We start from the raw sequence: 14,354 nt of genomic DNA, 5'->3' as shown, positions 1-14,354 counted from the left end.
CAGTAGCAGCAATCACAAATTTTTAAAAAAATAATAAATTAACATGAATTAATTGGCGCGAGAGCAGGCGGGACCTGTTTTTAAACAGGTACTCGAAACCCGAAGAAAGGATTTCGACAAAAGTCAAGCTTCAGGTGGAAGCCAGTAACTAATGTGAAAAGAGTAACGTATGTAGCCTAAAAGCCCGCGACGCGGATCACTAAGATTACGGTAGTTTACAAATAAAATTTTTAAAAAAGTGAAAGTAAATAAAAACATTGAGACAAGAATTGTGAAAAATTGAAAAAAATATCAAAGAAAATAAAAAAAAACTCCTGAAAATTAAAAAACAAAGTAAAGTAAAAAAAGTGAGAAGTTAAAAAAAAAAATAAAAAAAAATTTCAAAATAAAAATGATAATTACAAAATGAAAACTTAAAAAAATAAAAAAAAAAAAAAAAAAAAAACTGTGAAAACTTAAATGCCAAAGTAAATAAATGAAGTGAGAAATAAAAGAGAAACAATTGTGAGAAATTATAAAAAAAGAGATAAAAAATAAAGCAATTTAAACAAGTTTGAATGAATATAATAAAAATAAAGTTAAGACAGAAATAAAAATTAAAATAAAAAAAATGTTTGAACAATATTAAATATTTTAACAATTATAAATAAAAGTGAAAAAAATCGGACACAACAAAACTTGAAACTTTGAAAGGACTAAGAAAACGATCATCTCATCTCATCTGTACTAGAAGGAGCTACTCCAGCTCTAATGATGCTGCTATGTAAGAATAACTTTAAGAATTCAAATTAAGAACAAATTTAGTTCCTAACATTTTATAGTTATAGTTATTTGTTACCTATGAATTTTTTTTTTTGTTCCAATACTGATAAATAACGTAACTTTGATAGCTCCACCTTTCCTTTTGATAAGAGAAAAAAATGTTAGAATCAGTGGATGATATTGCCGAAACATTAATAGAATTACGATGAATCCATCTTCAAATAACATGGAGACTCAAACAAGGGCAAACACCCTTACATCAGGTAGTTCAGCACTCACGGACAGACAAAGAAATGAAATCACACGAATGATTACAAACCTTTTGGCCGGACGAGACGAAACGTTTGACGATGGTAGTGACATACCGGTAGGAACAGTCTCCTCGAGACTGGAGGAACTGGACAAAGTTCCAGATATAGTGAAATCCTTGAGGGAATTTTCGGGAAAAACCCGGAGAATTCAGCTCTTGGAGGAAATCAGTCGAAAGGGTGATTGATTTATACTCATCACTTCGTGGTACCGGGAAATACTACGCAATTTTGCATACAATTCGTACGAAAATTATAGGTGAGGCCGATACTGCTTTAGAATCCTATAGGACTCCATTGGATTGGGCCAAAATACGCAAATGTCTGATGGTGTACTACGCGGAATATAACGAGATATAGTAACACTAGAGTACCAAATGAATGTTTTGTGTCAGGGGCACAGAGGTGTCACAGAGTTCTATCAGGACCGTCTATCAACACTATCTCTAATTTTGGATAAGGTTTCCTGCCTGGAATTGGACGACGGTAGTCTCAGAGCCATGACGAATACATATCGAGAGAAGGCACTTGATACCTTCATAAGAGGCTGAACGGCGACCTTCCTAGGCTGCTCAGTGTCGAGGGTCCTACATCTCTACCAGAGGCTCTACATCTTTGTTTGAAGCTAGACAATATGGCATTTCGGAGAGATTATGCCCAGAAGGGAGGCCATAGACAGGAACCATTGAGGATGTCAACTGGTTCGGAATTTTACCCAGAATTGGCAAATATTCCGACTCATAGGCCTAGAGTATCCCCAGCTTTTCCATTTCCGAACAATTTGAATATGCAGAATCAGCGTCCTCAGTTTGGGGGACAACCATTTGCTCATCGTCCTCAGCAATTCTTTCAACGAAATCAGATGGGAGGACACCAAATCACTCGTCCTTATACGTGAACCCAGAATTTTCCTCAGAACCAATTTAGGCAATTTCCCTCACAATTTTACAATAACCAGAGTAAGCCAGAACCCATGGATATTGACAGGTCAATACAAGTAAGACCCCAACAGAACCAGAATTTAAAAGACCTGCCCAGTTTTCGGTACAGACTCCTATGAATAAGATTCAGCGTAAGTTTCATGTAAACGTGGATAATCAATACCCAGATATTGAGAACCAATCCCCAAATATCGACGAATTACCGAGACAACAGTGACTATCAGCCAGTAGACGAAAATGACACAGGGAATTACGGACAACAGGATATAATACCGGACGATTACCAGGAACGTAACCCCGATGACATTCCAGCCAACTTCATAGATATGAATTTTTTAGGATTAAACTGTTCCTCGTTGCCATACTTTCAAGTCAAAACGAGGGACGGGAAGACATTAGACTTTTTATTGGATACAGGAAGCAGTAAAATTATATAAGACCAACTTTGGTCCTGAGACCCAAGTTGAATGACAATAGTTTAGCGTAAAATCTGTAGGCGGCGATGTGGAAGTTTCACACCACACTCCTTCTTAACATGTTCGGCGTCAATGACGTCCCACTAAAATTCTTCCTTCTACCTGGTTGGTATCTTTCGACGGGATTTTGGGGAATGACAGCTTGAAGGAATTATCGGCAGTAATTCATACTTCCGAAGATTATTTCCAAGTAAGAGGTGGCAAGAAAATTGCCATTAGACAGAGAATATCCCAGAATGTTAATAGTCTGGAGCTGGAGGCTGATCATCTATCATTAAGTCAGAGGAGTTCTCTCATAATATTGCAAGGCAGCACCGGAACCTGTTCTCAGATCCGGATGAGAGATTAACATACACCTCTGTTGTGGTTGGAGAATCCGAACTGTAAACGAATCTCCAATCTATACGCGAAGTTATCCTTACCCAATGGCATTAAAAGATGTCGTGGAGGAAGAGATCGTCGTCTCCTTCGGGATGGCATCATAAGACCATCCAGATCCCGTACAACTCCCCTATTTGGGTAGTGCCCAAAAGGAGGACAGTTCTGGTCGAAAAAAATATCGTTTGGTCGTTGACTTTAGAAAGCTCAACGCCGTCACCCATACCGGATAAATATCCGATTCCCGAGGTGACGGAAGTCCTATCTAACCTAGGGGGGAATCAATATTTTACGGTCATTGATCTTAAAAGCGGTTCCATCAAATACCCCTACGGGAGGAGGATAGACAGAAAACCGCATTCTCAATCAACAATGGCAAGTACGAGTTCACGAGACTGCCATTTGGCCTGAGGAACGCGCCAGCAATATTTCAGCGAACGCTGGACGATATACTCAGAGAATTGATTGGAAAAATCTGTTTTGTTTACACCGATGATATTATCATCTTTGGCAAGGACGAGAAGTCACACGCCGAGAACATAAAGAAAGTTTTCCAAACACTAGAGTCCGCTAATATGAAGATCCAGTTGGACAAGTGTTCATTCTTTAAACAAGAAGTGGAATTTTTGGGATTTATTGTGTCGAGGGATGGTATAAAAACCAACCCAAAGAAAGTGGAAGCCATTCTTAATTTCCCGATTCCTAAGACACTTAAGGAACTTCGTTCTTTCCTTGGCCTCTCGGGCTACTATCGAAGGTTCGTAAGGGGATATGCCGATGTAGCAAAGCCGCTGACATCGCTCCTCAGAGGGGAGGAAGGCAGAATTCCAAAGACAGCTTCAGTCAAATTCCGGTGACATTAGATGTTTCCGCCGTAGAAGCTTTCAACGAGCTAAGAAATGCATTGGTTTCAAACGATGTGATACTTGCGTATCCAGATTTCAGAGAAGATTTTGACCTAACGACGGATGCCTCCAGTGTCGCTCTTGGAGCAGTGTTGAGTCAAAGGGAAGACCAATTGCATTCATTTCAAGAACTCTGGATGAAACAGAGGAGCATTACGCCACAAATGAGAGGAAATGTTGGCCATCATATGGGCCCTCACTACCTTGAGGAATTATCTATACGGATCGAAGAAAGTATAATTTATACCGACCACCAACCCCTCACTTACGCCATTAGTAACAAAAATAAGCAATATGAAGATGAAAACGCTGGAAATGTACTCTGGAGGAATATAATACGAATTGCGGTACAAACCCGGAAGACAGAATGTCGTAGCAGATGCTCTGTCTAGAACGGTACAGAAGGACAATAATGCTATTACTCCGATTAATTCACTGACTCCCACACAGCATAGTGCATAGGGCACCCGAACAAATAATGGGAAAAATTCAGAACATTTATCCACTCCATTTTAGCCAGTACAAATGCAGGTTTACTCAGAAGGTAGTAGAAGATATATTATCAGAAAATGACCAGGAAAGAATAATTATTGATACCCACAATAGAGCCCATAGGAACGACAGAGAGAACAAAACACAGATTTTGGAAAATTATTATTTTCCGGGGATGTCGGGAAAAATAAAGCGAATTATAAACTGTGCACGACGTGTAAGAAAAACAAATACGAGAGACATCCCAATGAACCTTACCTTTGTGAGACGCCTATTCCAAATTACCCAGGTCATACTATTCATATTGATATATTCTCTACAGATAGGAAATTAGTTCTGACCTCCATTGACCAATTCTCAAAGTACGTTAAAGTGAAAATACTAGACGGAAGATCTACTGAGGCTATTAGAAGACCACTGAGGGAATTATTATTCTCTTACGGAGTTCCGAAGAATGTGGTAATGGACAACGAACCGTCTTTAAATTCCAGTTCGATATTATTCATGATGAAGGACGAATTAGGAATAAATATTTTTACGACCCATCCTACAGGAGCGAGGCTAACGGACAGATAGAACGCTTCATTCTACCCTCGCTGAGATAATGAGATGTTGAAAGGTGATGGAACATCCAGGAATTTTGAGGAATTACTGGAGAGGGCTGTTAATGATACAATCACTCGATTCACTCCACGGTGAATAGAAGACCTGTTGATTTGTATTTTGGACGCACAATTGACTTTTCTCCACAAGACATAGAGACTACCAGACGGAATATGTTGACAAACTCAGACAGAAACAGGCCAACGACTTGACGTATCATAACAAAAAGAAACGACCAGTTAAGGATTATATTCCCGGACAATTAATTTATGTAAGCAACAACAAAAGGTTAGGAACGAATCTAAGCGACCGTTACAAAGAGGAAATAGTTAAGGAAAACCGGAATACCACCGTTTTGACCGAAAGCGGAAGGGTTATTCACAAAAGCCATATTAGAAATTAATAAAATCCTAAATTCTACAGATTGTTTCCTGGAAACGCCCTGGCTGACTTCAGCATCCTCGACTACTCGAACGCAAGACTCATTTCAATTCATAATGGAATAGCAAGGAAACAGAACGGGACATTTAAAGTAATTCATTCAATAGATCTTGAACAGTATGAAAACCTCACTCGTGAAACCGAACACATTCTGGACAAATTCGTGAACCTAGACCATCCTCTCCGTCCATTTATGAAGCAACAATTAATTGACATCAATGGACTATTAGACCGTCTGATGCCGCACAGAGAGAAAAGATCGATAGACTTCATAGGAAGTGCTGGAAGTGGATTGCAGGCAGTCCAGATAGTAATGATTTTCAGATCCTAGAACAGAAAATTGGCAATATTTTGGAAAATAACAATAGACAGCTGATAATAAACCAATTAATTTCGGAAAGAATAACCGAAATAACTAATAAGACGAATGAAATGATAAAAAGGGAAGGGTGGAACGATGAAGTAGTATTCAAAATCGAAAGAAAACTTAATTTTATTGAAAAAGAGTTACAAAACGTAGAGTTTGCAATACAGTGGGCTAAAGCTAATATCGTCAATTCATTTCTGCTTTCTAAAATCGAAATCGATCAAATAAACACTGTTTTTGAAAAATATAATATTCCTACTTATTCGATAGATGAACTATTAACTTTTGGATCCGTAAAAATTGTTACAAATAAACGAGAAATTTTGTACATCCTTAGTATCCCTGTAACTCAAGAAGAAGTTTGTAAAGTATATTTCATAAAACCTATAAAAACTGGAGATGTAATTGATAAAATTGAATACGAAAAAATTTTGGAATGTAATAAAGAATTATTGGGAATAAAAACAGAATGTAAAAGTAATTACGACATAACAATTTGTAATAGAGATAAGCTTATTTCATTAAGAAATGATAATTGTATAACTAATTTGTTCAAAAGTAGAGTAGGGAAATGCACCCAAATAAACAACGAACACATACCAACAATTGAAGAGATCGGATCGGACTTGCTCTTGCTGAACCAATATCAAGGCGCTATCAGTGTAGACAACGAGCAGATTTTTTTAAACGGAACTTATCTCATCAAACATTTCAACGTCACTATAAGAATCGATGGCCACAGTTACAGTTCAAGAGGAATAAGTGCCAATAAACCTCTTCCCGCCTTTTTGCAACCAAAAGGTCCAAAAGACGAATTAGAAGAAGTAATATCATTGGAGCTGCTTAAACAGTTGAACGTAAAGAACATCGAACGAATACGATCTATGGAAACCAAAGGTACCTTAGCAGTCGGCATCGGTTGTGTTTCTGCAATAATCCTTACAACTATAACAATAATATCACTGAGAAGAAAATATGCAAAAAACTCCGAAAATAATAATCTGAAAATCGAAGATGCCCCAGGAGATGAAATAGAGATTGCGGAAGTAAATTTACCTACAACTTCGAAAGAAACTAAAACATCCAGCATTTACAATATTCATTCATTTTGAACAATCGGGACGATTGTATTTAAGAGGGGAGGAGTTAACACCAGACATATTCAAATTCAACATTAGCAACCCAAAGAATTCATCAACCAAAGTATAAGCGTGTCATTTTGCTGACACTGCAGTTCCCACCGAAACACTGACAACAACATCCAACAGGCAGACAGCAACATTCCATCGCCAACACGAGCAGGTGTCCAGTATCATCTGGGTGCATGAATCCAAAGTATAAGTTAGGGTAGTTTTATTTCATTATTTACTTTGTAGTCCGGAACCTTAACCAATAAAGACGTGATTGCTTGCAGTAAGCAGCAATCACAAATTTTTAAAAAATAAATAAATTAACATTGAATTAATTTATATACTTTGTAGGGTCTGTTATGAATATTTCGAGGAGTTACAAAGTTCCATCATTTAATGGAGGGTATAAAAATCAAATGGGTTTTTTATTAAGGAAATGTTTCAGAACATTATTATTTTTTACGAAGAATTCATAGCGCAATCATAAAAGCAGGTAGCCTTGGTTTCCCTCCTCATAATGTGAATGCCTGTTTTTTCTGAAAGAACAATTTGTATGACACACTATTCAACATCCCCATTTATTAGTCAATGCATCTTATGACGGTAGGTTAGAGTAAAGGTAGAAGAATAAAGGTAGATGCAACAACGCTTGGGAACATTAGTATTTCAAAAACTTTAAAGTGTGTTGTCAAAAATAATTAGATTTTTAGACAATCTTTTGTTAGCTGACAAAGACTTCTATAAATCTGGTCCGATAGATATTATTCTTGGCGTTGATATATACTTTCATGTAATAAGTGAGAGCATTTTCAACCGGTCAGGCCAACCAACAGCACAGAACACAATTTTCGGATGGACTATATATGGATTATATACTCATTTAATTAACCATCGCTCAACTCTCGACTTGTTAAAACTGGGTTACAATCAATAATGTGAATCAATTATTTTATTTAACATATGTAATAATATATACTAAGAAACATTTGTACTCTGAATAAGCAATGAATTTGTAACTTTAATAATATACCTCAGTGGATTTTACTATTTAAAAATCTGCTGAATTTATCAAATCGCAAGGAGTATGATGTTTTTTAGTTTTTGTTTTTAATTTCTAGGGGGCCGAAAATGTTTGTGTTCAAATAAACAACAATTGTAACGGTTATTGACAATCCCCTAATTCCCAAACACTTAATAAATCCACAATTCTTGACAGGCTATTCTAAAATATGTAGTTATATCAAACTATTCCAAGCCAACTTCAGTCATACTTTCCTTTTACGCCAAACCTAAAAAAATAGATTTCTCCTTATAAAATCGACTTTCATACTGATACGACGTGTTCCAAATAAAGTAAACCCCAGCATTCTCAACCTGATTCTGTCTCGTAATCATAATTACTGGAATATCGATTTATGCGAGATTGGTGGAAAGCATTTTACCTGTTAATATGCTCTTGAATACGTGTTTTTCTCAATCTATGTTATTCTTCCTATAATAAACCGTTCTTTATACAGGGGAAAGACTCTGACACAATAAGTGGAAGAACTAGTGCAACGATTAAAATATTAGATTAAACGAACTTAACTTGTATCTAAAAGTTTCTAACGAAACCGACATGATACAATGAGGAGATAGAACAGTTTTGTAAAACTACAGAAATACTATACAGGCTATGCCCACTTCTGTCACAATTTTTCAAAATGATATTCAACAACTTGCTTTTATTTATTTTGAATTTTTCCTCATATTTAAATGAGTTAAATATAGAGAAAAATAAAGGAAAAACCTGAATTTGTTTATAATATAAACTGTGAAATCTTTCATTTCCAAGGCAAAAGTGGTTAATCGCTTAATATGCATCCCGCTATATACGTTTCATCCAATCATTGATTTTTAAAAAAATATTTAGTTTCTATTTTTTAAAACAACAAATACATACATAAAATTGGCAGAAGCCGGGCACACCTAGAAAAAATTGTAATCACCTGGTAGCTCTACCATACCTTTTTATACCCTCCACAATAGTATGGAGGGTATATTAAGTTTGTTATTCCGTTTGTAACGCCTCGAAATATACATCTTAGACCCCACAAAGTATATATATTCTAGATCAGCATAAAATTCTATGTCGATTTATAAATGCCCGTCCGTCTGTCCGTCTATCCGTCTGTCCGTCTGTGGAAATCACTCTAGCTTCCGAACGAAATGAAGTTAGGTTTTACTCAAATGTGTATTATGTCTGCAGGACTTTTGGTATTGAAAATGGGCCATGTAGGTCTACGTCTTCGTATAGCCCCCATATAACGGTACCCCCCCCCCCCCCCCCCCCCGTTATTCGTTATTCTGATGATTTAGTGACATTATTTACTGGAATTTTTCAAATTTAATATTTGAAGTCCGTAATAGACACTACAGCATAAAACAGAAAATGGGTCATGTAGGTCCACGTCTTCGTATAGCCCCCATATAACGGTACCTCCCGATATTCGTTATTCTGATGATTTTAGTGACATTATTTACTGGAATTTTTCAAATTTAATATTTGAAGTCCGTAATAGACACTACAGCATAAAACAGAAAATGGGCCACGTAGGTCCACTTCTTTGTATAGCCCCCATTTCGTTCGGAAGCTAGAGTGATTTCCACAGGACGAACAGGCGGACGGACATTGAAATCGACATAGAATTTTATGCTGATCAAGAATATATATACTTTGTGGGGTCTAAAATGTATATTTCGAGGTGTTACAAACGGAATGACAAACTTAATATACCCTCCATACTATGGTGGAGGGTATAATGATGCTAAAAATGCCAAACAAAAATATTAAAATCCCAAAAAATAATGCTAAATATAAATACGTTTTTAAACGCTGCAACACTATGTGTTGTGGGCATTATAAGTTTGATGGGGCCAAAAATTATATAACACTTCGAAATTTTGGTATCCCAATCACGCTATAGGTCACAATTATAGACCAATCGACGCAGAATTTAGCATTGGGCTAGAGCTTAGGGCTGGGCAGAATCTTTCCAATTTGGATGGTCTTTGGATAATACTGAGCGGGTGAAATAGACCATAGGTTTTGTGTAAAAAAAAACAATTTTCCCATTAAACCTCGAGTTTTCTTAATCACGGTGAAATTACAAATAGACGAAAGGTTCAATTCTGACCGTTACCTAGATGTCGATAGTTAAGATATCGGATATATATGGCGTCATATATTCGCTAGAATGCTTACATCTCAAAAATAGTTTTGTGTTTAAAAAAAAAAACAATTTTCCCCATAAAACCGCAAATATCTTAATCCCGGCGAAGTTACAAATAGATGAATTCAATTCTGACCATTACGCAGATGTCGATAGTGAAGATATCGGATATATATGGTGAAATTTATTCGCTAGAATGCTATCATCTCAAAATAGCTGGGCCGATTTTACAAATCTTGTCAATTCGGAATTCCCTCTTGACAGGCAAGAAAAAATTCTAGACAAACACGCGTGAAAAGATCCCAATAAAGTTGAGAGTATTGATTTTGTGATATTTTCTTACATTTTTCCATTTTTTCACATTTTGATCTACAATATTGAATTTATATTTTGTAATATTTTTACTCCTTACAAGACTATATAGTTAGGATATTATATGCAGGGCACATTGATGGTCCGATCCTCATGAAATTTTGGATGGAGTTGGGGTTAGTGTCAGAATAGAAGCTTATGTTTTTGGAGATGATCGCAAAATATTTAGGGGCTCAAATAGACCAAAACTTAAAGTTATCTGACACGTCATAATTATCGGCCGATCCTTAGAAAATTTTAAGTGGGGGTAAGCATTTTGATTGGCATCGAAGAACAGTTAGCGGATAAAATGGGTCCCAATTTTTGTGGGAAAAAAATACCAAATGTCTATTCTACTGAAATGCTGAAGTGAATTTCATGCGAATTGAGAATACACGAATGGCGCACTTCTGATCTCTTTTACAACAATTCATATAGAGAAACCTTAATTTACAAATATTGTTCTGACTCTCTTTTCTTAAGCTTTAAAATAGGGCAAATTCTATAAGAATATGCATTGCCGTGAAAATTGTTAGAGATGAAAGGTTTTTGGAAAAAAATTGGTTCCAGATCCATGAAGGTTATTCGGAAGGAGGACCAATAGGGCCCAACATTTGTTTTTAAATATAATATGAAACTATTATAACTAAATGTATTTTGTTTACTTCAAATATATTGTCAGCTATCTTTTTGTACAATTTCGCTAAGAAAAGATGATTTATTCTAATAAATATTAAATTTTTGTCTGTTAAGGTCCCCAACAATCCATATTCTTAAGAAAAGTACAATAAAGACGTCGAATCAGTCGAATCGACATAGAATTTTATGCTGATCAAGAATATATATACTTTGTGGGGTCTAAAATGTATATTTCGAGGTGTTACAAACGGAATGACAAACTTAATATACCCTCCATACTATGGTGGAGGGTATAATGATGCTAAAAATGCCAAACAAAATATTAAAATCCCAAAAAATAATGCTAAATATAAATACGTTTTTAAACGCTGCAACACTATGTGTTGTGGGCATTATAAGTTTGATGGGGCCAAAAATTATATAACACTTCGAAATTTTGGTATCCCAATCACGCTATAGGTCACAATTATAGACCAATCGACGCAGAATTTAGCATTGGGCTAGAGCTTAGGGCTGGGGAGAATCTTTCCAATTTGGATGGTCTTTGGATAATACTGAGCGGGTGAAATAGACCATAGGTTTTGTGTAAAAAAAAACAATTTTCCCATTAAACCTCGAGTTTTCTTAATCCCGGTGAAATTACAAATATACGAAAGGTTCAATTCTGACCGTTACCTAGATGTCGATAGTTAAGATATCGGATATATATGGCGTCATATATTCGCTAGAATGCTTACATCTCAAAATAGTTTTGTGTTTAAAAAAAAAATAATTTTCCCATTAAACCGCAAATATCTTTAATCCCGGCGAAGTTACAAATAGATGAATTCAATTCTGACCATTACGCAGATGTCGATAGTGAAGATATCGGATATATATGGTGAAATTTATTCGCTAGAATGCTATCATCTCAAAAATAGCTGGGCCGATTTTACAAATCTTGTCAATTCGGAATTCCCTCTTGACAGGCAAGAAAAAATTCTAGACAAACACGCGTGAAAAGATCCCAATAAAGTTGAGAGTATTGATTTTGTGATATTTTCTTACATTTTTCCATTTTTTCACATTTTGATCTACAATATTGAATTTTATATTTTGTAATATTTTTACTCCTTACAAGACTATATACTTAGGATATTATATGCAGGGCACATTGATGGTCCGATCCTCATGAAATTTTGGATGGAGTTGGGGTTAGTGTCAGAATAGAAGCTTATGTTTTTGGAGATGATCGCAAAATATTTAGGGGCTCAAATAGACCAAAACTTAAAGTTTATCTGACACGTCATAATTATCGGCCGATCCTTAGGAAATTTTAAGTGGGGGTAAGCATTTTGATTGGCATCGAAGAACAGTTAGCGGATAAAATGGGTCCCAATTTTTGTGGGAAAAAAATACCAAAATGTCTATTCTACTGAAATGCTGAAAGTGAATTTCATGCGAATTGAGAATACACGAATGGCGCACTTCTGATCTCTTTTACAACAATTCATATAGAGAAACCTTAATTTACAAATATTGTTCTGACTCTCTTTTCTTAAGCTTTAAAATAGGGCAAATTCTATAAGAATATGCATTGCCGTGAAAATTGTTAGAGATGAAAGGTTTTTGGAAAAAAAATTGGTTCCAGATCCATGAAGGTTATTCGGAAGGAGGACCAATAGGGTCCAACATTTGTTTTTAAATATAATATGAAACTATTATAACTAAATGTATTTTGTTTACTTCAAATATATTGTCAGCTATCTTTGTGTACAATTTCGCTAAGAAAAGATGATTTATTCTAATAAATATTAAATTTTTGTCTGTTAAGGTCCCCAACAATCCATATTCTTAAGAAAAGTACAATAAAGACGTCGAATCAGTTTATCTAAACAAAAATATTATATTTTAATGAATTAATTTATTATTATTAATTATTCTTACAAAAAATTGGTATGCCGACTGTTGGAACATGCCATACCGACAATTGGCAAGTGGTGCCGACTACTGGCAAAAACATTGTTTTAATAAAACTACAAATTTATGAAATTTAATAAAAAGTTATTAAAACTTTATTTATTATTGCAAAAACTATACAAAATTTCGAATCTGAATAAATTAACAACGCGAAAATCCTAAAAGTGCCGACTACTGGTACACTGACTCTATAAGGAGGTGACGTTAAATTGGAGCTGTGCGAAGACCTAGACCAGCATAGACAATTTCCTGTCGCAGGGGGTAGCATCCATTATTAACTTCAAATTCCACATCTCAAACCATTTCGGTGGGTATTGTACCTAAAATCGTCAAAATACCGAATATAGGGAGGTACTGATATATGGGGCCTATACGAAGACCTGGACCCGCACAGACAATTTTCTGTCACAGACTGTAGTTTCTATAACGAACTTCAAATACCAATTTTGAAACAATTCCGGTGAATAATGTCGCTAAAATCATCAAAATACCTAATATAGGGAGGTACCGTTATATGGGGGCTATACGAATACGTGGACCTGCACAGACAATTTTCTGTCTTAGGGTGTAGTATCCATGTTGAACTTCAAGTACCAAATTTGAAACAATTCCCGTTAATAATGTCGTTAAAATCATCGAAAAACCGAATATCGGGAGGTACCGTTATATGGGGGCTATACGAAGACATGGACTTGCACAGACAATTTTCTATCTTAGACTGTAGTATTCATTACGAACTTCAAATACTAATTTTGAAACAATTCCGGGAAAAATGTCGCTAAAATCATCAAAATACCGAATATCGGGAGGTACCGTTATATGGGGGCTATATGAAAACGTGGACCTACATGGCCCATTTACGAACTTAACCTGCCTACTGCAAAAATAAATATGTGTGCAAAATTTTAGCCATCTATCTCATTTCATTCGAAAGATAGCGTGATTACAACAGACAGACATACGGACAGACGGAAGGACATCGCTAAATCGACTTAGAATTTTACGCTGATCAAGAATATATATACTTTCTTTGGTTTGACATGATTATTTCGAGGAGTTACAAACGGAATGACAAAGTTAATATACCCTCCATAGTATGGTGGAGGGTATAAAAAATGAATTCATAGTGTGTAATATCATTCTGTTTCTAATTTCTGCGTTTATAAGGTTCATGCCACTGAAAACTCTTCCAACTTCTTCGTTACTAAATGGTAAAACTAGACACTTCATAACAAAAGAAGACAATTCCTTGAACGGGTTTTCATTTAAAGCATTTTAAAATTCTTATACACATATCTTAAAGTAAATAAAATAAAGGTTCATGTAATTTAATTTTTTAGATTTAAGAAAAATTGGATTTATATGAAAGTACTAAAATGTAAGAAAATTT

General features: G+C 35.5%; 1 protein-coding gene across 1 annotated transcript in view; it reads right to left on the bottom strand.

Annotated features, from left to right (window-relative positions):
- LOC101897649 (uncharacterized) overlaps window positions 1-4,565 on the bottom strand; it is a 180,774-nt gene extending 176,209 nt beyond the window's left edge. Inside the window, exon 1 of the mRNA XM_059128147.1 lies at window positions 4,521-4,565. Within this exon, the coding sequence (XP_058984130.1) occupies window positions 4,521-4,565 (45 nt within the window). The remainder of the gene's footprint in view (window positions 1-4,520) is intronic.
- Between the last annotated feature and the right edge of the window lie 9,789 nt (window positions 4,566-14,354).

The sequence above is a fragment of the Musca domestica genome, unplaced genomic scaffold, assembly GCF_030504385.1.
Source record: "Musca domestica strain aabys unplaced genomic scaffold, Musca_domestica.polishedcontigs.V.1.1 5, whole genome shotgun sequence".
NCBI lineage: Eukaryota > Metazoa > Arthropoda > Insecta > Diptera > Muscidae > Musca > Musca domestica.
The sequence above is the reverse complement of the archived record's forward strand: the minus strand, read 5'-3'. Positions and strand labels throughout refer to the sequence as shown.